General features: G+C 31.5%; 2 protein-coding genes and 1 long non-coding RNA gene across 4 annotated transcripts; 1 reads left to right on the top strand and 2 right to left on the bottom strand.

Moving 5' to 3' along the window:
• Positions 1 to 115: 115 nt before the first annotated feature.
• Positions 116 to 1,905, bottom strand: LOC111712684 (uncharacterized). Of its 2 annotated transcripts, none has more exons than XR_002767518.1 (3): positions 1,630 to 1,905; positions 830 to 919; positions 116 to 194 (listed from the first exon to the last, which is right to left on the bottom strand). It is a non-coding gene; the product is annotated as an uncharacterized LOC111712684 (long non-coding RNA). The 2 variants fall into 2 exon arrangements; XR_002767519.1 differs by lacking the exon at positions 1,630 to 1,905 and adding an exon at positions 973 to 995.
• A 1,385-nt stretch (positions 1,906 to 3,290) lies between these two features.
• LOC111712683 (ras-like protein 2) lies at positions 3,291 to 11,272 on the bottom strand. The gene is made up of 8 exons (XM_023487364.1): positions 11,101 to 11,272; positions 10,274 to 10,361; positions 8,433 to 8,492; positions 7,991 to 8,064; positions 7,435 to 7,509; positions 7,236 to 7,309; positions 6,684 to 6,731; positions 3,291 to 5,823 (listed from the first exon to the last, which is right to left on the bottom strand). Exons 1-8 carry the CDS (start codon positions 11,200 to 11,202, stop codon positions 5,742 to 5,744), a joined length of 603 nt encoding a protein of 200 aa, XP_023343132.1. The 5' UTR covers positions 11,203 to 11,272; the 3' UTR covers positions 3,291 to 5,741.
• Positions 11,273 to 14,609: 3,337 nt separating this feature from the next.
• Positions 14,610 to 23,231, top strand: LOC111712677 (CUE domain-containing protein 2). The gene is made up of 8 exons (XM_023487360.1): positions 14,610 to 14,621; positions 15,125 to 15,202; positions 16,520 to 16,686; positions 17,906 to 17,990; positions 19,111 to 19,179; positions 20,353 to 20,463; positions 21,121 to 21,252; positions 23,080 to 23,231. The coding sequence occupies exons 1-8, from the start codon at positions 14,610 to 14,612 to the stop codon at positions 23,203 to 23,205; spliced, it is 780 nt and encodes a 259-aa protein (XP_023343128.1). The 3' UTR covers positions 23,206 to 23,231.
• The last annotated feature ends 88 nt before the right edge of the window (positions 23,232 to 23,319 follow it).

The raw sequence follows: 23,319 nt of genomic DNA on the forward strand, positions 1-23,319 counted from the left end.
ACGGCACAGGAAAAAATGGTCAAAAATAAAAAATATTTTGGATTTTTCTTAGTTTCATATATATCTATTCAAAAGAAAAAGTGCACCTCTGAACAATTTTTACAGGGCCGCCCTAAGGCAACTGTAGCATATTTTGTAATAATTGTGTTTTCCTGTTCATTTCGTCTTCCATTTTTTTCATCTCGTTGTCAAATCTAAAATTATAGAAAGATTGTTAAAAATATACAATTTACTGTGATCTAGTTTTTACATTTTCTTCATCGTAATTGTCGTCTTCAAATTTTGAATTTAAAGCAACAATTTTTTAGGATGTGAGTGGGAGAGGGAATTATTGTAATACTGCAGGTGCAACAAAACTTAAAAGCAGAATGGATTTTTTCTTGCTTTTTTATTTTTCAAATGTGCAGAAAGTTTTAATCAAAGAAATAAATAACGAAAAAAATCCGCAAAATTTTTTTCGCATTTATTAAGTTAAGAAAGTTAATTATGATCTGGATCCGAAGTTTGATCAGAAAAACTTCAAAAATAAAGATAAAACTTAAATTCGATATTCAAGGAAAAATGGCGGGAAACAAGAGAAGGAAAAAATAAACAACAAACAAATGTATTATTTTAAAGGACGCAGTATCGTAATTTTTTGGCTTGTATTTGTGTTATAAACGAAAAAATGTTGATTTAAACGTTTTTGTAGAGCTTTAAAAATAATTGTAAAATCCACGAGTGTACAAAAACAACATTAATAATCTTAAATTGTTACTATAAATAGGGGGGGGGGACACGCCTTGAAAGCCTAGTTAGATAATTATAGGATTTTATACTTCTTTTATACCTATCCTTAATACTGTTGAATTCTGAATCTAGAACAGAAAAATCTCCAATCCTCATTGGTACCCTTTGTTCTTCTCCAGACATTTTGAAACTATAATGATGAGTTCTGGATTAATTGAAACTTGTTTAATCCATTGCAGCTACCTTATCTGTTATCGCTGAGACTTAAAGGGAGAGACCGACTAGACATGATAGCTGAGCTGAAAGTGTAGTACTGTAAAGAAAACTTTAACATGATTTGTACACTTTGAACTCCCTTTCAGGCTGAAAGGGACTGACAAAATTCATACCGAAGGATTGTCTAAATTCCACTCTAATATATATTCTGTTCTCTTTGTGTATATCAGTCTAAGACGTAAAAAAAGGTTAATAAAAAACATAAATCTTGTTTCTAATCAAGTATTGCACTTTAGCTCTGGTTGAAAGCTACTTCCAAAATGTTATATAATAATATTAGCACAAAGCGAACCAAGCATAAATAGAACCGAGAACCAAGTATAAATAGAACCGAGAACCAAGCATAAATAAAACCGAGAACCAAGTATAAAAGAACCGAAAACCAAGCATAAATAGAACCGAGAACCAAGTATAAATAGAACCGAGAACCAAGTATAAATAGAACCGAGAACCAAGTTTTAAATATCAGAATATCATCAATTTTCACTTAGCACGCAATTGCACCCCACTTAATTTAATTGATCACAAGATATAAATACAAACATTACCATAGAAAAAAAGACTATAAAAAACATCTTTCTGATTTCTAGACTAAAATGCCACTATAAAAAATCAATTTCTGACCTGCGGTTATTATGATTTCATGTGCTTATCTAACTCAAGGGAGTGACCGGCTAGATGGTATAGTTAAGCTGAGAGTGCAGTAGTATAGATTTTACGGTGTATAATTGTTCAGCAAGGGCGCAAATTTAAATCTTTAAAATCCTCGTGGGTTGTCCATTATGGAGGCCAGCCAGTCACTTCCTTTGAAGCTAGAAATGTTTGGCATTCTTTGTCACTTTTTAGTAAATGCTATTCTAAAGGTTTTTATTGATTCTTAAAGCTTAAGGAAGACATAATTATTTCAGAAGATTTTCTACACCGTACTTACTGTACAGTAAAGTCAACATGAACCAAAAATATGATTATAAATGTAAGATTGAAAATCATGAGTATTTTTAATTTTATGATATTAAGGAGTAAAAATTGACAAAGAAAGAGTTCTTTTGATATTGATCAGTAGTCATTCAATAAATAATAAATAAGGAAATAGTCCCTTTTATTCTTTTTCGGGCTTTAACGATAATCTAATAAACATATATTTTGCCATAGTTATAAAGGGATTGTAAATGTAGATTCAAGTTACCCTCCATTGATAGAGTATCATGTAGGATTTACAACGGTACCATTTAAAGATTTTTATGAACTGGATATCCATGTTTTGTTTTGAAAACTGGATTTTCATGTTAATGGTTTCTCTACTTAAGTACCGTTGTGAATCAGGCATTCCTCTCCTTTTTTTGATCGGGTCGATTAAAATTAAAGGACAATTCCTTCAACTGAATTAAATAAGATGACATGAACATTAAACAGTTAAGTTTTACATATTATGAACGTTTGATTCTTCAATACATATACTACTATGTATTTATATATTTGTATTTAACTATAAGAAAATATTGGAATCAAAGTCATGTAAAAACTTTCTGTCTTTCCGAGTTCCGACGAAAATTTAAATTTTGTTTTTGTTGAATTGTGTTTATACTTTACTACAAGGTAAACATGATGACACTATATCTATAATCTTGTGTTGTTGTAAGATCAGCTGATGGAATGTACTAGTGCCTAGTTTCTAGGTTAGGGCGGGACTGCGGACTGAGCATGATTGAGACTACGAGGAGGGTACTGGCACTGGGCTGGATACAGTTCACATCAAAATATTCTGACTCATCTTATCATTGATATGCAATAACGTCGGGAATAGAATGGGGGAAATGGTTTAAAGGGACCGTTCACTCACTAAATAGCTTGTTGCCTATTCATCCTTTTTTTCAAAGATAACTGTGGCCGGAGAAAAAGTTATCTTTGAAAAGTTAAGACTAACCAATTAATAGCTAATATGCTTTTAAATTATACCCTGAAATTACCCAGCAGAAAATATGAAGTATTTTGTAAAAAAAAAGAAATGTTTGAATATGTTGATTATTGATTGTTATTTACTTTTAATCCTATAAAATAACAATATATGCTCTTATATACTGTAAAAACTTTATTATATTTCCAATCAGATGCAATTACAGCAATATATCCACCTAATGGAAAAGAAATCCAATTCAACGAGTTCTCACCGAGTGTATTCAATAAGTCGACTTCTGCGGTTAATTTCAACAGATTGAAAACCATTTAGCATTTTTATTTCACGGGCAACGCCGGACACTCCAGCTAGTAAATAATAAATAGATACATTGACTGTTAATATAGTTTAGATTTATTATTTTTCAACCATCATACCATTTAGCTTACATAGACGTACAGTACTGTACAATACAATACAGTACAGTACAGTACAGTACAGTACAGTACAGTACAAATGCAGTATACAAATATACATTCATTTTCACAATTCACCTCAAAACTATTATTTCAGATTCTGATTGTTTATTGTTAGATAATTCACAGTTATATGTTTTTTTTTCGTCAAATCGTTCTCAACAAATTTAATTTAGTTTAGCTCTTTGTTACTGATATGGCACAACATTGGAATTATGGTTTTTTTTACAATAACATCATTTCATTTAGTTTTACACATTTAATAGGTTATCATGAAAATTTAGTGAACATACTTTTCATATTGAAATAAAAAAATTTTAAGTCTTTTGAATTTTTTAGTGTTTATGCTAAGTTAATTTTTCAAATACATGAATTTGTAAAGCACAGATGAAAAATAAAATTATTTTCCAGGACTAGAATCAAAATTTATGAAGATGCAATCTAGGGTTCAGAATTCCATTTAAAAAAAAAATATTAAAAAACGAAAACGCTGTAAAAATGAATCCATGGTAAAAATGGCAACCGAACTTTCGTGATGAAATCTGGTAATTAGTACGAAATAAACAAAAAAGAAAAATTAACAAGAAGAAAGGAAAACCAGAAATAAAACGCATCATTAAGTTTAAAATATTTTTATGGATCATGACGGGTTTTGAAATTTTTTGTTTCGTGAGATTCACTTAGAAACTATAAATCGCAATATTCACTTAGAAAAAGGAATTATTAAATTGTTTATAAAAATTAATGGGAAGGGGGGGAGGGCATAATCAATGTTATTATCACATCAGGACGGATGACACAAATAAAGAGGGAAAAGTTGTTAAAGAAGGGCATCATCAAATAAGAAATACACTACACTAGTGTTCTAAAGTACGATATAAGCATTGTCATATGTACATTGTACAATGTATATATGTACAATGTACAATCTACAATGTACATTGTACATATGTACATATGTACAATGTACATGGTTTTCTGCAAAATAAAGTTTAAGCTGGACCTTTAAAGTGTACCAATAATTTAGAATGTTTAGCAAGCCATGGAAATTGATTAAATCTAATTTGTTAATTTCTTTGAAATGTTAATTTATGTTAAAATTTTACAGACTTCCTGCCACTTTTGGGAGCGTTTTTTTTGTGTGGAGAGATGTACATTTTTCAGAATTAACAAAAAAATACTTTTGATTAGACGGAATAATTGAAAAATTGGATATCAAGCAGCAAGATTTTTGATACTTTTTACCCGACCACAAATTTATTTATTTCCCCAATTCAGAGAATGGAACCCCAAAAAATGTGCAAGTATATAAAACTTATGGGGGAAAACGGTTTTCTTAAGGGGGAAATTAATTTTGGAGAAAATGCAGGGTGAGTCAAAAAAAAAGGGTGAATAGCGAGATCTTGCATATAACAAAGGATTTTATATGGTAATCTCATTTTTGACAAATATGTATGATATTTTCTAATTTGATCTTTTCATAGAAAATTTGATAGACCCTTTAAAAAATCCGCGAAACTATATTTTACTCAGAAAATCCGCAATAAACATATTTTAATGATTTACTTTATTATGTATAATTTCCTATTATTCCAATTTCGACATTCTTCTCAAAAATTCATTAAAAAAAAGAAATTTGAAAAGATAAAAAAATCATCAATATGGTTTTACTCAAAAATGAATTGCGGATTTTCTTAATTCAATTTCTCGCATTTTCTCCGAAACTGCTCATCTGATCTGTTCAAGATTTTAAGATCTGATAGAAATAATATATTTCCAATCTTTTGTTTTTCTAAACATCTAATTTTGATTAAAAAATTCAAAAATTTTATACATTTTTGTCAAAAATTAGATTACCAAAAAAATGATTTATTATGTGCAAAATTTCGCTATTTATCCTTGTTTTGACTCACCCTGTATACACCCCTTGTTTTGTGTCAATTTTCCATGTGTTGAAGCAGCATTCAATATCACACATCTACAGTTCTAAAGATTCTCTCTCTAATACTGCAAGGGCAAATAGATCCCAATAGACGACATCTTATTTTCAAAAACTTGTGTGTTCTTGACAGCTCATTGCACAATTTGCGCATAATTGTGTGCTAGATAATTCACAATATATTCTTGATTAATTGATTTTAGTAAGTCTGCTGAATGCTGTTGTAAAAACAAACATCCAATACAAGAATGAAAAACACCAGATTTCTAAATAAAATTGGCAGATAATAAAAGGATAGAGATTAGAGAATACAATTGACTTAGTTTAGCCCATTTAGCTGATTAATAAAGGAAACAAAATTTAACTAATTTAGTGAACAGCTGATTAATAAAACTTTCGACTGATTAAGTGTGGAATAAAGATCTTATTAAAGAATAGAACAATCTAGTTTCTTTCTTTTCTTTTGGCCAGATTCTGCTTCTAGAGCTGCTCTTTCAATAGCCTGGAACCTGAAATAAGATTTTCTTATAATCTCCAGAAAATTTAAACAGTGTTCAACCACAACTTTTAGCAATTTTGTAAGTCATAGGACGTTGATTTTTTGCATGTGAACTCAAAAATATGTATTGTAACTGCAAAATTCAATTTTAAAAAGATCCAAGCAAAAAAGAGCGCGTGCGCATTTGTTTTCAATTGAAAATTCAGTACAAAAGTAGCATGCGATACATCAAACTACAGAGTACAGAGATGAGATTTTAAAAGCTTAAACCCAATTAAAACCCGTCTGCTTAGACCCAAGTAAAGATCAAGTTAAGACCCGGGTTTCGGATGGCCTTGAGTTTAGTAAAAAACAACCATCTTGGGTTTTTCTCTCTTTATAGCTCGAGTCTTCAGCAGCTGATGATCGTGAATTTCGTAAAATCTTTTATATTTGTACATTTAAAATCTCGGGAATTATTTGTGGTGTCAAATTTTATTTTACATACAAAATAACATACTATGAAAATAATCTACACAAAGTTTGAATTTTTGAAATTTACATCTCATTGTTACAGCTGATCTGACGGCATTCTGTCTGCTACAGAGAGAAAGCTTGCAAAACAGTCTCTCATTGGTCAGATCAGAACCAATCCTGACTTGGGTTCTATCTAAGCCCGAGTAAGGGTTTTACTCGGATTTAAGCTTTTAAAATCTCATCTCTAGTAAATGGGGACGAGGAATTAATTTCTGAGTTCAAAATACACATTGCTTGGATCTTTTCAAAACAAACTTGACAAAAAAAAACATTCTTCTTAGAACACTGAATTCAGACTCGCGACTCAAATTTAAAAAACTTATTTATGATAAGAACTCTGATTTTAAAAATTACCTCCTGACTAGTTTTACGAGTTCAAAGAAAGCTTGATCAATATTCATCCTGAAATTAATTAAATCTTTGTTTTTTTTTACATTACTTTAATTATTATAAATCCTATCAATACTATTATTATACAGTGGTAGGCAATTACATCAATAAAATGAAGACGACTTTCGATTTCAATTTTGATTTATAACAGCAAAGATAAACGTAAATATAGAAGTCAAGAAAAGCTATTAATTAAAAATGCCTTTCTTTCATTACTTATAAACTTGTAATTCGAGAAAGGCTTGTTAACAATCAAAACTTAAATAGAGAAATTTTTATTTTGAATAATCATTTTTGTTTGTTTATCTTCTTGTGATTTTTAACATTTTTTTTTATCGATTTTGATGGTTATTATATCGTTAGAACTGACGAGGGTCAACCCAGACCGAAATATATTTTCAATAAATGTGGAACTAACATCTACTTTTTTACTCTACAGAGGTTTGGTCCATCACAATCACCGAATTTTAAGAGAAATCGTCTTCATTGTATTAATATAATCGACTACCTCTGTACCTGAGTTTTGCTGAGCATTCTATATAAGGAGTTTTCAGCTGTTTGGCCATTGTTTCGCACTCTGCTTGGCTTATCTATAAAAAAGATTTTATTGAATATGAAATCAACAAACTTTGTATCCTCTTAATTAGTAGTCAAGGAAATGTATATTAATCATAAAGATCTGCTTTGTTCCCTACTATCAACATAGGAAACTAACCTGTCTGTTTGAGAGATCTGCTTTGTTCCCTACTATCAACATGGGAAACTCGTCTCTATCCTTTACTCGTAGAACCTGGTCATAAAAATATCTGTTATTTAAAAAATGAAGTATAAAAACAAGCCACGACTGATTTAACTATTTCTCGTTGTTCAGAACAAATGTCTTACTAGAGTATCTATATTTAAAAAATAATCTCTGTTTGTTTCTTTCTTTCTTTCTTTTTATATCTAATATTCTATTGAAATGGTTTAAAAACAAATAATTGGGTATGGTGAATTGTCATGGGGAAGTGAACTGCAGATGAAGGACGGGTCTCTTCTTCGCTCAGAGCTAAAAACTTTAGAATGGAATATCCTTAATCCCGATCGGTTAGTTAATCTGGAGATTAATTACAAGAGAAGAACAAGCATTATTAAATCTCGAGATTAAGAAAAAGAGCGGATCAAGCATTGATCTCGATATTCACCAATCTAAAGTTTTCAGCTCATATCTTCTATTTATTTAAATTCCATAAACACAAGTCACAGAATTCAAAATTATGATTATGAATCACCTGTTTGTGGAATTTGTAAATTTCTTCAAAACTATTTCGGTCAGTGAGAGAGAACACCAATAGGAACCCTTCACCTGCGTTAAAGTCGTTTAATGATAATAATGATAATAATATTAACAATGATAATGATAAAATTATGACCATAATGATATAAATAATAGTATTAATAATATTAATGACTAGCTGAAAGGCCCGCCGTTGCCCGTGGGAAAACAAATTTAGAAAAAAAATTATTTTCGAATTTTTTTAGTCTATAACACCCTCCCACCACCCACAAGTGTTCACAAAAAATGTTAGCCCAATCGGTCCAGTCGTTTGGCCAGATATACGCAAAATATATATATATATATACGAATGTATTGTTTTATTATATAGAAGATAATAATAATATTAATGATGATAATTCTACTACAACATGATGTACTGTGTAGAACAAGCTGACCTGATCTCATATACTGTTCCCGCATGGCACTAAACTCCTCCTGTCCGGCTGTGTCCAAAACTACATTAAAAATATTTGAATTATTTGTTTTGATTGCTTTCATTTAAAGACACTGTAAAGGAAAAATGAAAGGGGGCTGAAAGCTAATCACTTAAGCTCTTGATCGCAACCCATAAAAGTTATATCTGATGTTCCTTTCTCGAGAAATTGATATAAAACTGTGTCAAATTTATATGAATTCATGTGTGCATGCAATTTTATATAGAAATAGTAGGGTTTAAGTTAAACAGATCATATTCACCAAATCGAAACCAATCTGAAAACGAAGATATCCAAGAGAAACCTAATTGTAACTTAGGTTTTCTCCAACTATAATTTTATAATTTTTATTTTTATTTTCAATAGATATAATTGATGATATTATTTATAAGTCCGTATTACTTATAAATAATATTATCAATTATATCTATTACAATTTGTTAAACAATTAGGTTTCTCTGGGATATCTTCATTTTCAGATTGGTTTCGTATTTGCTGAATATGATCTGTTTAAACCTACTGCATCTATACAAAATTTCACTGTGATCTGAAGATAACACTGAAACCAAATAACGCAATTGTATTGCAATTTTTCAGCCATCTTTAATAGTTTCCATAAAGGAATTGAGTTTTTGCCACAAACTCAAATCTTCTGATCCCAATATCTTTGCAATCTGATGGTGCAAACCTTTGATATTTCAAACTTAGATTATTTTGTCTATAGGTATTAATAGTTTGAAATATCTAAGGTCTGCGACATTGGGTTACAAAGATATAGAGATTAGAAAATCAGAGTTTGTGGCAAAAACTTTGTGGGGGTTTTTCCTTGCGTGTTGTCTGTAATATATACTAATGTCCATTTTATATATATTATCAGAAAAAAAATTTTTCTTTTAATTTTGTAATTAGGAAAGGAAGCCAACTATAAGGCATATCAGCCTATGATCGGTCTTAACCCTGAAATATGTTTATGTGCAGACAAGATTGATCGATACTTTCTGTCAAACAAACAGTCAAAATGAACTAAATTTGAAAAAATTTCGCGAATTTTAAAATTTTCTGTTGGACTTTTAACAAAATAAAATATTTAATGCTTTTGAAAAATGTATGGCAACTTGTTTAAAACGAGTTTTTTATTCAGTTTTTTTATTTACATATACAAGGTTTTAAGTTTATACAATTGGTGTCCCCTAAGCATGACAGTTAATAGATCGAACACTTGATTTCTTGATATCTATAGTTATGACAAAAAGAAAATTAGGTTTTTGCCACAAACTTTGATTTTCTTATCCCCGAATCTTTGCAACCGAATATCGGAGACCTTTGATATTTCAAATTATACAAATTCTGTTAATAATTAGTATTTTAGATATCAAAGTTTAACACCATCATGTTGCAAAGATAAAGGTATTAGAACTATTAGTTTGTGCTAATAACTCCATTCCTTTGCATCAAACAAGTTAAAGGAGCTTTTTTTATAATTGAAAGTTTACAGCTTTTAAGCCGTGCAACATATTTTTGATCCAAACTTTGTGCGTCTTTCGACTGTTCACACACTTGTTCACGTTGTGTATAATTCATTGATTGATTTGAGTTTAAAGAAGCCAAAATAATTAAGCCTTTGCCACAAACTAATCCCTAAATCTTTGCAACATGATGGCGTAAACCTTTGATATTTCAAACTTTGAAATATCTAAGATCTACTACATTGGGTTGCAAAGCTAAAGGGATAAGAAAATCAAAAACTGAATTCCTTTTTAATAAAAATATAAATAAAAAAATTCTTTTTACTGAATACTTACTGTCTAGCTTCGCAACTTTATCGTCGACAATACATTGTTTAGTGTAGGAGTCCTCAATTGTAGGATCGTAATCAGTTACAAAATAACTCTGAAATTATACAAAATAACTCTGAAATTATACAAAATAACTCTAAAAGTATACAAAATAACTCTAAATTATACAAAATACACTGAAATTATACAAAATAACTCTAATATTATACAAATAAATATGAAATTATACAAAAAATTTAACAAATAAATTTATGGGTTCAGTCAGTTGGCATAAAAGTATAGTCTGTTAACAACATGATAAAGGAATTGAGTCCTATACCACAAACTCAAATGTTCAAATCCCTAAATCTTTGGAACCTGATGTTTAAACCCTTTGATATTTCAAACTTAGATTATTTGCTCTAAAAGAAATCACTGTTAGAAATGCATGTCTATAACGGTCTTCGACATTGGATTGCAAATTTATGGGAATTAGAAAATCAGAGTTTGTGGCAAATTTTAATTCATTTAATATATCTTAACCCCATTATTATTTTGATAATCTTTTATCAGGCTGCATCACTCATAAAGTTGAATAAATTTTACCTATTTTTACATCTCCGTTGATACATTGTATTTGTATAACAATAACCATGATGATAAATTTTTCTTATTATTTTTTAAATCCTGAGTTATTTGAATTTCCATTTTCCTTATAAATAAGTACTTTTCTCTTTTTCTCTCTTTCCTCTAACTTATGACTTTTGAGACTTTTATGTGCACATATATATTTATATAAAAATATAATATGTATATAATAATAATATAATATATATATATATATATACCCTTACCTGTATGAATTGTATTGTGCAGGCTGATTTGCCTACTCCTCCTGGTCCAACTACTACTAGTTTATACATAGAGGACACATGCCCCTTGTCAGTTTTAGACATTTTTACGAATAAATGTCCCTATTTTTAAACTCTGCTTTCAATAGTTCTGAAAATAAAATAAATTGATTAAAACGTATAAATGTACATACACATTACATATATACGAAAGATATGCACTGTGCATGCACAATGTTGACCCGGTCAACTTGGTTAAATGCATTATACCAACCCAAATTTATACCAATTGGCATAGTCAAAATAAATTTTTCAACAGAAAGTGAGTATTTCGTTATACATAATTTATTTGCTAAAATAGTTGATAGTTGATTAAATTATATAGATAGAAGTGGAAGCAACAACAAAGGAGTAATACAGGATTAAATCCGTCAAGGGCGTCATGTCAACAGTAAACGGGGAAAAAGTGTAAAATATGTTAGGTTTTAGGTGTTACATAATATTTTTGTAAGCTATATGCTTAAAATTACATGTAGACAGAATTTTTCGCGACAGCTAAACGTTTTTAATTAATTTCTTCAATAATTACGCAAAGTGCAAAAACATCTTCTTTGTTTTTCTAGTGTCCTATTCTCCTCATTTTCATGGTGTATATTTAATGTATTTCTTGATGTCTGTTGTAATCATATTTGCACTATATGTACATATTTATTTATACTTTACAGTCTACGGCAGTTTTTTTGTGATTCAGCCACTAGCACTTTTTTTTCTCTATCAGGTTCCAATTGGTTGTAGGACTGTGAAGTGTGTAATCCTATGCAGTCCTAAGCAGTGCTGCAGTAAGTATGGTTCCTAGAAGAACTTTGTGACTTATCTTTTGTCTCCAGGAACCATACCATATATATATATATATATGTAAATTTTGATTTTTGATTTAATAATAAATTAATCATATATGTATAATATGTTTAACCACATACATATATATATATATATGCAAATTTTAATTTTTGATTTAACAATAAATTGATTATATTGTGTAATATGTTTAACCATATTTATATATATATATGTAAATTTTGTTTTTGATTTAATAATAAATTGATTATATTGTATAATATGTTTAACCATGTTCATTGGTTGAAGAGGAGCAATCCGAAACAATTTGTATCAATAAATGTGAAGAATGAGAAAAATGTGAACAACCGAGGAGCAGAAGCTGCTCTGATTATTGTGATCTTTGTAGTTATCTTGCATCTCAGAGTTGAAAACAAGGAAATAGTAGGATATTTTGTTAGAAAATAAGCGCGAAGCACCAAATAAAAATGTTATTATGTTTTTTCTGTAGTTGGCAAAATTTATAGAAGATTGTCCACAATACGAAACATGACAGCTAGTCGAGGTCCGGGGGGGGGGGGGGGGTCGAAATATCTGAGGGGGGGGGGTCGAGATCAGGCCCCCCCCCTTATTTGCACCAATCTTTTGCAATTTGTCAATTTCTACTATTTTGAAATTTTCTTAAAAATAAATTACATATTGTCGTGCACATCTGAGTTTAATAGCCAGCACAATACGCGAATATATACGAATTGATCCCGAAACTGCCACGAAAATTCCTTAAAACACATATCAATATAACTTTACGTAGGAAGGGCTTGAGCACCATTTCTATGACTCATCGTTAAAGTAACTGCCTATTCCTAGAGAGGGTATGCCCACAACTACTTTTAGTTCTCTAGACTCTACTCTAGTAACTAGACTAGAGAGAGAAGGTCAAAGTAGTAGTAGTATAGATGTCTCTAGTATAAGTTTCCTCTGAAACTGAGAGACATCTAGTGGTATAATTTGAGATTATAAATAGGAAAGCTAGTAAACATTGATTTGTTTATCGATCAGCTGTTCGGAGGAACCAAGCGGCTCAGAGCTCTCAGCTTATGGACCAGCCTGTATTATGATATTATCTGAAAAGGAGCTCACCCTTGATGCTCATTGAAATAAACGTTAATCAATTAACAAATTAATCAACACAGAAAAAACCTCAGCGTTACAGAGGGAGAGCTTGTTTAGTGTCCATAGGGTAACCGTGAATGTGATATGTATTTTTTTACAACTTCAGTAATATCTTGAAGTATACTGTCGACATAAAAAATATTTCATGGGGTGTCAAGCACACCAAGCTCGTATAACGGGAATTATTGTCATAACAGAAATTGAGTTTTTTCACAAACTCGAATTAATTCTAATCCCTATAATCTGTTTGAAAAGATTTAGAGATCATAAAATCAGAGTTTGTGGCGAGAACTCAATTCTTTTGTCCGTTACAATACGTCTTATAATAACTTAATCATTTTCAGGCATTTCTCTTACATGACAAATACTTTTCACACACAACTCTTTAGTGGTGCCAATGGTACAACCACAGATCGTAGAGACATGTTAGCTAAAATTTCAAATGACCGTTCATCCAAAGTTAACAATGCCCGGCTCACGGTACCCTTGAAAGCTTTATCTGATAAATAATTAGGAAGATTTTGTCGTTATATTTAGCTTGAAAATGTTTAATTATGCTGTATGTTTTCTTTAGTAGAAATGCGCAAGTCACTTCTGTATTGAACTCACAATTGAAAAAAATAATTTTTCAAAATTATAATCATTACTTGATCAAAACAAACCTGTAAAAAGGTACCGGCGTCAATCGTAAATTGAAATATTTTCATGGAGTGTCAATTGAAATCATTCGTACAACGTTCCTTTAGGACCATCAGATTATATTTAATAGCACATTTCAGGATAAAATGGAGGCGAGAGTTAAATTCAGTTTGCAACGCCTTGTGCAGGCCACACATCCTAGCTTTGATATAAGGTACAGATTTAGGATTCTAAAATTCTCAGTGTTCAGGGGTGTATACTGCATACATAGAGGACCTAAAGGACTAGGTAAACCTGGAGAGTGTTTTAGAGGACCTAGAGGACATTTCATTATCATAGATAACAAGACATTTCATAGATAAGCTATTTCACAGACAAGATATTTATAGATAGGACATTTTATAGAGAGCCATTTTATAGATAAGCCATTTCACAGACAAAACATTTTATAGATAGGACATTTTAAAGATAAGCCATTTTATAGAGAAGACATTTTATAGATAGGACATTTTAAAGATAAGCCATTTCATAGACAGGGCATTTCATAGATAGGACATTTCATAGAGAGGACATTTTATAGATAAGACATTTTATAGATAAACCATTTCATAGACAGGACATTTCATAGACAGAGAAGAATTTCCATAGATGGTAATTTTCAATGAGGCAAAAGCATTTTTTTTCAGAGACAATTTAAGTTTTGGGGTTCATAAAAATGTGTCACAATTTTGGAAAATGTGATCAGTTTGAGATACATATATTTTTTTATAAAATTCATATCAATATATTGTTTTGATGACAAGATATCAACAAGATATAAGTTATCAGTTTAAAGCGAAAACAGGAAAATGTGTTAAGTAAAAATGACAGAGATCGTAGAAATAACAGGGTATCATTTGTTGATTAAGTTACTTCGAAGAAGAAAAATATAAAAATATTCTCTGCTAATGAAATGTCATATATATGAAATTTCCTGTCTATGATTTGTCCTAATTATGAAATGTCTTTATATGAAATGTCTCTTATTAAATGTCTTTTATGAAATGCCTTTCTATAAAACGTCTGTTTTTAAAATGTCTTCATATGAAATTTCTTCCTTTCAAATGTCTTTTCATCAAATGTTCCAACACCGATAATTGAAACTCTTAACGACTGGACTTATCGTCAATTTGATATAGACGCTTCTTTTTAGGTTTTTGAAAAGAATACTGAAGAGCGTTGAAAAAAATACTTTAAAACGATATAAAATTTATAGTTTTGGCGTTTTACGAATGATATTTAATTTTTTTTATAGACTAAAAATATGAATGAATTTTTAAGAAAAAAGAGATTGTGTAAACTGATTTTGAAGGATGAAATAAGAATTATATTCTCCTAGGATTGTGTCGAAGAATTTGATTATGAAGGATTCCACGAGATGCTGATTGCATACCTTCCACAAGCGGAGAATATTAAGGTGAAAATAAAAGAAATGAAATTGAAAGAGAACAAGATTTTTTGTTGTTATAAAAACCTACCCCTATAGTTCTGAAACAGGCCACAAATGTTTCTCAAAGTTAGTAATCATTAATATAGCTCTATAGTTTATTTGTGGTCTCTGGCCTGGTCCCAGTGGGACCCCCACATAGCGTTTTTTGGATAACTCATAAATTATTGGTCTGAAGATGTCAATTTTGTTTTACTTTTCTACGTAACACAATCCCTTCACTTCAGGCTGAAAGCTGGGCTTGAATACCTGATTCCTCAGATATGCTAAATCTTTATTTAGACAACTTTAAGTAATTGGATTTCAACATTATATAGCTCTCAAGAAAGCCTTTGATAAAAGGAAGCAGATTGCACAAATTTAGCAAAAATATTTTGCATTTACTATAAGACCGGCGTCTTTAAATTCAATTTTCCGAATTCCGTTTTTACCGCGGCTTGAATTTAAACCGCCGCTCAAATTCTTTAAATTCGGCCACTGGACTCTTAAAAATGTATATTGTATAAATAAATATAATTTATAATTTTTTGGCGTATTGCAAAACTTGCAATTTCCGTCTCACAACGGTACCCTTTATAGCTTTTTTTCAACAGAGATTCCCCCAGGAAAACAAAAAGGTATAAACCTAGAAAAACGACAACATCTTCCTTATTATTAATCTGTTAAAGGTTTCAAGCTTTACATTTTTGAGTCGGGCATTGTCATTATTGCGTGGCGGATCACTTAAGATTATGCTTACATTCCCTTTAATACCTAGAATTTGCATTAAATATTTGGATTTTTGCACACACACACACACCGCCCCCCCCCCTGCCCCTCTGGAGTTAATCCATAGCATTTCAAACATTTCAGCCCTTGGACTCTACTTCAATAATCTGAACATATTGCCTAGGAACTGAGTTTTTGCCTCAAACTCAAATTTTTATCTTTGCAACGTGATGGTGTTAATTCTTGATATTTCAAAATTTACAGTATTTAAATAGAGCCTAAGATTTTTTTTGAAATGCTATGGATTAACTTATAAGAAATCTGGGGNAGTTGGAATACCGTTAAGTGCATTAGTAGTTTGTTGGGAGAGGTTTTTTGGGGTTTTATTAAATGGGTGTTTCCCGTGAAATTAACAAAAAAAGTTTCGATTTAAAAAAAAATGCTGAATATTGAAGAAAAATAATTCAACTTTTTTGCATGTTACCCCAGGGTTCCCACAAAAAAACATATGAGCAAGAGCTTTATTATACAGATTTATTTTATGAGTTTAACTTCATATATATTATATACTTCTTTTAGGAAAAGGATATGATGGATGAAATGAAGAAGTTAGTTCAACATCTTCTTCAAGAGAGAAATAGTCAGGTAAACATCCTGAAATCAGAAGAGCCCCATGAAATTACCTCAGAGCCGCAGAATTGGTGGAATGACATCCAAGCTTCTCAATATGTCTTAAAGCCCCACATGTGACATTGTTGATTATTGCTTTTTATTTGATAAGAATGTTATGGATTTTATCTAAAGTGTTGATAAAGTAAACATCCTGCCATCCTCCATTTGCATAACTGGGATTTTACTAACAGTTTGATGTTATCTAGTAGCAAAGTGGTTAAAGGGACTGTAAGCGTAGTTTCAAGTAACCCTCTAAAAAGGGCAATGATCGATTTACAACGGTATCATTAACACCTCCTGTCCTTGGTGTGTTCGTCTAGTACAGAGATGTGTGTAGCAAATATCTGGATATATTACGTTGTCTGTAAATCTAAATGCGCTTGTAAATAGCTAGGTAAAACTTGTATTGCGATTAACCTAACCTAGCTAGGTCTTGAGATAAATGCGTCAAGCCTGTATTGTAATAAGCTTAAAGAAATAACTACGTAACAGGATTAGCTTAATTACGTTGTGTATATATATATATCGACGTAAAACTTGTAATTACGTCGATTAACTCTAACTTGTAACATAGAACCCCAAATACATTTAGTTGAAACAGACTCTTGAACGATTACCAAGCAAGAGTAATTGTTCCCCGATTAGCGAACGAGAGATCTTGTCCAAGTTGAGGCATTGATGGTTTATGATATCATGTCCAAGTTGAGGCATTGATAGTTTATGAGATCGTGTCCAAGTTGAGGCATTGATAGTTTATAAAATCGTGTCCAAGTTGAGGCATTGATAGTTTATAAGATCGTGTCCAAGTTGAGGCATTGATAGTTTATAAGATCGTGTCCAAGTTGAGGCATTGATAGTTTATGAGATCGTGTCCAAGTTAAGGCATTGATAGTTTATAAGATCGTGTCCAATTTGAGGCATTGATGCTTCATAGGTCAGAGATAGTGGCCGAGTTGAAACATTGGTAGTTCCTGGTAAAGATAGATCGTGTTCGGTTTGACATTGATAGTAAAGTGAGATTGAATTGTACCTGGATTGATACGGGTTAGAGAAACCCTTATGGAGTATGACATTTACTACATGCTTGGCGTAGCTCGTAGAATTTAGTAAGACTTGAGAATAAATTTCAAATGTTGTAGAAAAAAATTCAAATTTTGAAACCCGAAATATTATTCAGCTGCAAATTCCACTGTGCACTGTGTTGAGTTCGTTGTGTACGTAGTCCTCCCTGCAAATTGAAGCTGAATACAAGCGGGGTTAGAAAAGTTGATAGAAAAAGACCTAATGCTAGAGAAAGAACCGAAGTATATCTGAGACTAGCACTGAGTCTGAGCGAGGGAATAAGAAGAAGGGGGGTAAGGTGGCTGATAATGCTGAGGTATAAAAAGATAAAAACTGCTATTCTATGTTTAATTTTTAACAGTGCTTAGGATCCGGAACCGTTGACTTCTTGGATCCGGATCTGAATCCAAGGGGCAAAATATCTATCAAAACTGTAAAAAAAAATTGGCTCTTTAAACCCAAATCTAAACAGTTGAAAAAATAGAGTATTTTAAATATCTTTTTCTCTGAATGATTCATTCATTTTTTTTATGCGAAAAAAATAAAGCAAAAAAAAGAAGATAACTAATTTGAAAATTTTGTTTAAAAAATCAGTAAATCTTAAAGTAATGTTCATGAAACCAAATATGCAGTACACAATTTATTATATAAAAAATTTGTTCATTTTGTTTTGAGATTTTTAAACTTTTGATTTTTTAAAATAAAATTATAAAATCTTGAGTTTCATTTGTCATATTTCTCTTATAGATTAATAAAAACACAGATAGAACACTAGATGTCGTCTTTTCAGGATTTAAGGGTTTTTTATTCACAAATAACTATTACGGAGTTACGCGCAGCATGCTTTCTCTCTCTATTTTGTAATCCAACGCGGCAAACCCGTAACTCCTTTGGTCCTTTACTTCAAGGTTATTGTGAACGAAAAACTCCTTAATTTTGAAAAAACGACATCTAGTGTTCTATCTGTATTGTTAAATAAACTATGGTATTAATGACACTTTTATATACACACTTTACGTTTATTTTCTAACAAGAAAGGGTTTAGAGCTGGAGGAGCGAGGTAAATATTGTTTGCTTACAGGCTGACCCGGAGATAGAGCTAGAACCTGGAGTAAATATTGTTTGTTTACAGGCTGACCCGGAGTTAGAGCTGGAACCTGGTGTAAATATTTTTTGTTTACAGGCTGACCCGGAGTTAGAGCTAGAACCTGGAGTAAATATTGTTTTTTTACAGGCTGACCCGGAGTTAGAGCTAGAACCTGGAGTAAATATTGTTTGTTTACAGGCTGACCCGGAGTTAGAGCTAACCTGGAGTAAATAATGTTTTTTTACAGGCTGACCGGGAGTTAGAGCTGGAACCTGGAGTAAATATAGTTTGCTTACAGGCTGACCCAGAGTTAGAGCTAGAACCTGGAGTAAATATTGTTTGTTTACAGGCTGACCCAGAGTTAGAGCTAGAACCTGGAGTAAACATGATTATGGAAATGTTCCCAAGTTGTTGCCAGGTATTAAAGGGACTATACATGTAATTGAATTGAGTTGTATTAAAGGGACTATACATGTAATTGAATTGAGTTGCATTACCAATTCAATAGGAAACCCTTTAAATATTCGTCTAAACAGCATTGACTTTGATATTCTAGTTTTTCTGTCTGAAAATTCATGCATGCAACTCCCTGATTGCAGGATCATTTGAATCACTTAAAGATTTTAACCATTTGGATTACTTGTTTTTAGAAAACCCTTCTAAGAAAAATATAAACAATTTCCCTAAAATAATCATAAAGTTTCTTCATGTCCTAACACCGGCTTAAACAATGATCTATTATAAAATGTACAAAGATCCCAAAATTTCTTAGAGAGAGCTGATTGGAAACCTTGTAATCTATTTTTAAACTTTATTGTTCATCGGAATTAAATTTCGTGACTTTTGAAATTCCAGGATACTCAACTCTTTAGTATCAATTTATGAAAAATTCACGATAAAAGAATACCATTTAAATAATTAACAGTAAAATAAGCATTATGCAGGATGCATCTACTTCCCTCAACTCTACATTTTCAACCCACAGTTAATGGTATTAGGTCTCCGAGGTCCCCACGAGAGTCTTAAAATTAACTCATTAACCAGAAAAATCTTATAACAATTAAAGGGACTGTAAAGGAAAAATGAAAGGGGGTATAGGCTGAAAGCTAATCACTTTAGCTCTCGATCGCGACCCATGAAAGTTATATCTAATGTTCCTATCTCGAGAAATTGATATACAACTTTGTTAAATTTATACGAAAATTAATATATATACAATTTTGTATAAAAGTAGTGGGTTTATATAGATCAAATTCAGCAAGTAAGCAACCAATACACATGGTAGGTAAACTGAGAGTGTAGTATTGTAAAGATTGTAAAGATTCATTTGAGACTGTAAGAAGTTTTAACGGTGTAAAATTGTTCAGCAAGAGCGCAAATTCGATCCTCTTTTATTGGTTCCCGCCTGCCCTGCAGGTGGTGGCGTGACCGACGTCTATATCTTTGCAACATGATGATGTAAATATTTGATAGTTTAAATCTTAGACTATTTATTTTGACAGGATTTTAAGTTTGAAATGACATTGGGTTGCAAAGATATAAGGATTTGAAAATCAGAGTTTCTGGCAAAACATTAATTCCTTTCCTGTAGGTTGAGGCGGTTCATTGTGTGAGTATGATGAACGGTGATCTAGAAAGAGCAGTACAACTTCTGATCACAAGAGCGGAACTAGGACAGGATATTAAACCAAACCAAACCCAGGTACACATAAAATAAAGTAGTTCAGCCCAGTTCAGGGCCCCCTACCTTATTCTCAGAATTGGAAAGAGGTCTATTCCTAAGCCTTTATTTCTTTTCTTAAATATCTTTTCAGCAGATTTTGATTTTATTGAAGTGGGACTGTAAGAGTGATTTTAAGTGACCCTCCCATGCAAAGAGGGCAATGTCCTATTTACAACGGTACCCTTTAAACCTTAAACTGTACGCAGTGTACAGTTTGACCTCAACAGAGCTGATGCGCTGCTTGTGTACATAGACATAACCGCATATTTTACATTAAAAGTTTTTCCGAAAAATTGATGTTTTAAAAAATTTTCTGCCAATTTTAGAAATAGAGCATTAGTATTTTCAAAAACTTAAAACAGCTTACAAACATAGTGTTCAACAATTAAATGCGTTTTTGTAAATTAATAAGAATAATTCCGACAACATTGATCAGTCGAAGGTTTTAAGGGTACCGTTGTGAATCGAGCATTGCCATCTTTGCATGGAGGATCACTTGAAATTACACAAACAGTCCCTTTAAAGACACATTTAAGACCGATTTTATGTCTCAAGGGGTGATCGGTCCACGCGTAATTCTCAAAAAATCCCCTTTACTGAAAATCTAATAATCTAACCTCTACTTGTCTATTCAAGCTGTTAGCTAAGCTGTCTAAGCCTGTTGAGATAGATGACAACCAACTAAAGAAGAGAATCATGAACGAATACGGATTTGTGGATAAAGAAACAGATCAGCGATACCATAGACCAACTATACCAAAGAAATTAGTAAGTTGATACCATAGACCTACTATACCAAAGCAATTAGTAAGTTGATACCATAGACCTACTTTACCAAAGAAATTAGTAAGTTGATACCACAGACCTACTATACCAAAGAAATTAGTAAGTTGATACCATAGACCAACTATACCAAAGAAATTAGTAAGTTGATACCATAGACCTACTTTACCAAAGAAATTAGTAAGTTGATACCATAGACCTACTATACCAAAGAATAAGAAATTAGTAAGTTGATACCATAGACCAGCTATAGCAAAGAAAATTAGTAAGTTGATACCATAGACCAACTATACCAAAGAAATTAGTAAGTTGATACCATAGACCAGCTATATCAAAGAAATTAGTAAGTTGATACCATAGACCTACTATACCAAAGAATAAGAAGTTAGTAAGTTGATACCATAGACCAGCTATAGCAAAGAAAATTATTAAGTTGATACCACAGACCTACTTTACCAAAGAAATTAGTAAGTTGATACCATAGACCAACTATATCAAAACAATTAGTAAGTTGATACCATAGACCTACTGTACCAAAGCAATTTGTAATTTTCAAAGAAGATGAAATAGTTTCCAAAGAAATTGAGTCCTTGCCACAAACTCTGACTCTGACAAACAAACTCGTAGATCTGATATATCAGAGCTTGATTTATCAAAAGTTTTCACCATTAGGTTGCAGAGATATAGGGATTGGAAAATTTTAGTTCGTGGCAAAGACTCAATTCCTTTAACACACTATTGTTCAAACCAGCATGATTTCCAATGCATAAACATATTGATGTGTGATTTTTCAATTTATATTATTAGTTTTGAAAATTTTAAATATGTATAGACAATATAATGTTAAAATATCTTTTATTGATTTTTTATTTAGTTTAATCAATTATATAATTAATAATATTGGTGCCTGATTTATGATTGATTTTTTTTTGTGTTTTTAACTCGAATTTGAATTTTTAAATAGCCCTTTGAATTTTCAATAGAAACTTTTTAAATTTAAACTGATTTCTCCTCAACATTTTTGTGGAATACAAGAATGAATTTTCTATTGTTGAAGTGGCATCTAAAGAATTTTGGTCTAAATATTATTCTAAGAAAATGTATTCATTTTGACTTGGGATAGGAAAATATTCACAATAATAGGTTGGTTTGAGCAAAGATAAAATCTCAGAGAAATTATAAATAACTTTTAACTTTTTTTTTAGTAGAGTTGCATGACCAATACACAACGGTACCTTTACCTTTTTACTTAGCATCCATGGAGGAAGATATCCAAAAGTCGGGTTTTAAAGGGAACCACAGTGTACGTTAATCAATTTTATGATAAAAAACAAGAATATCCTCGAAATTTTTACTAAGACATAGGTTTTAAGGATACCGGTGTAAATTGGGAAAGCACATCTTCAAATGAATGGTCACGTGACAGCATTCTCTTTTTCCTTTTATCGAGACTAACCTAATCTTGTACTTGTATCTGGAAAAGTGTATCAAATTCAACCAATCAGAGTCGGGTATACGGAGCCGATAAATTAAAAATTTTGCGCGCCATTTAAGATTATAAACAGAAACGAGAGGGACCAGGTTTTGATTTTTCTCTACTTTAGCCAAGAAAGAACGGTTTAAGAAGAAAATCAAAAGTGTGTCCATTGGATACTCAGATTACTCGAGATTAAGGATATCTCATTCTAAAGTTTTCAGCTCAGGTTATATTAAACACTCATCTGCGAATACAGAGGCTTGGAGGCCATTTTGCGGGGTTCATGGCTGTCCTGCACTCCCTCCCTCGTATCACTGTATGTGCTTTTTGTCTAGGAGGATAAGAAGCTGATTAGGTACAGGGAGGGGAAGATCGTGAGCACCAAGGGGGAGAGGTTCACCCAGGTCACCAAGGAGGAGAGCCTGGAGATTAAGAGAACAATCGTAAATATATTAGCCTGACAATTAATGTTTAGACCACGTGACAGGGGAAAATATATAATTTCACTGAGAAGGAAAAATATTAAAGAGAAAGATCTTTAGGCCAAGGCACATCATTTTTTACCAAGGGAGAAA

Source organism: Eurytemora carolleeae, unplaced genomic scaffold (genome assembly GCF_000591075.1).
Source record: "Eurytemora carolleeae unplaced genomic scaffold, Eaff_2.0 scaffold1308, whole genome shotgun sequence".
Classification (NCBI taxonomy): Eukaryota; Metazoa; Arthropoda; class Copepoda; order Calanoida; family Temoridae; genus Eurytemora; species Eurytemora carolleeae.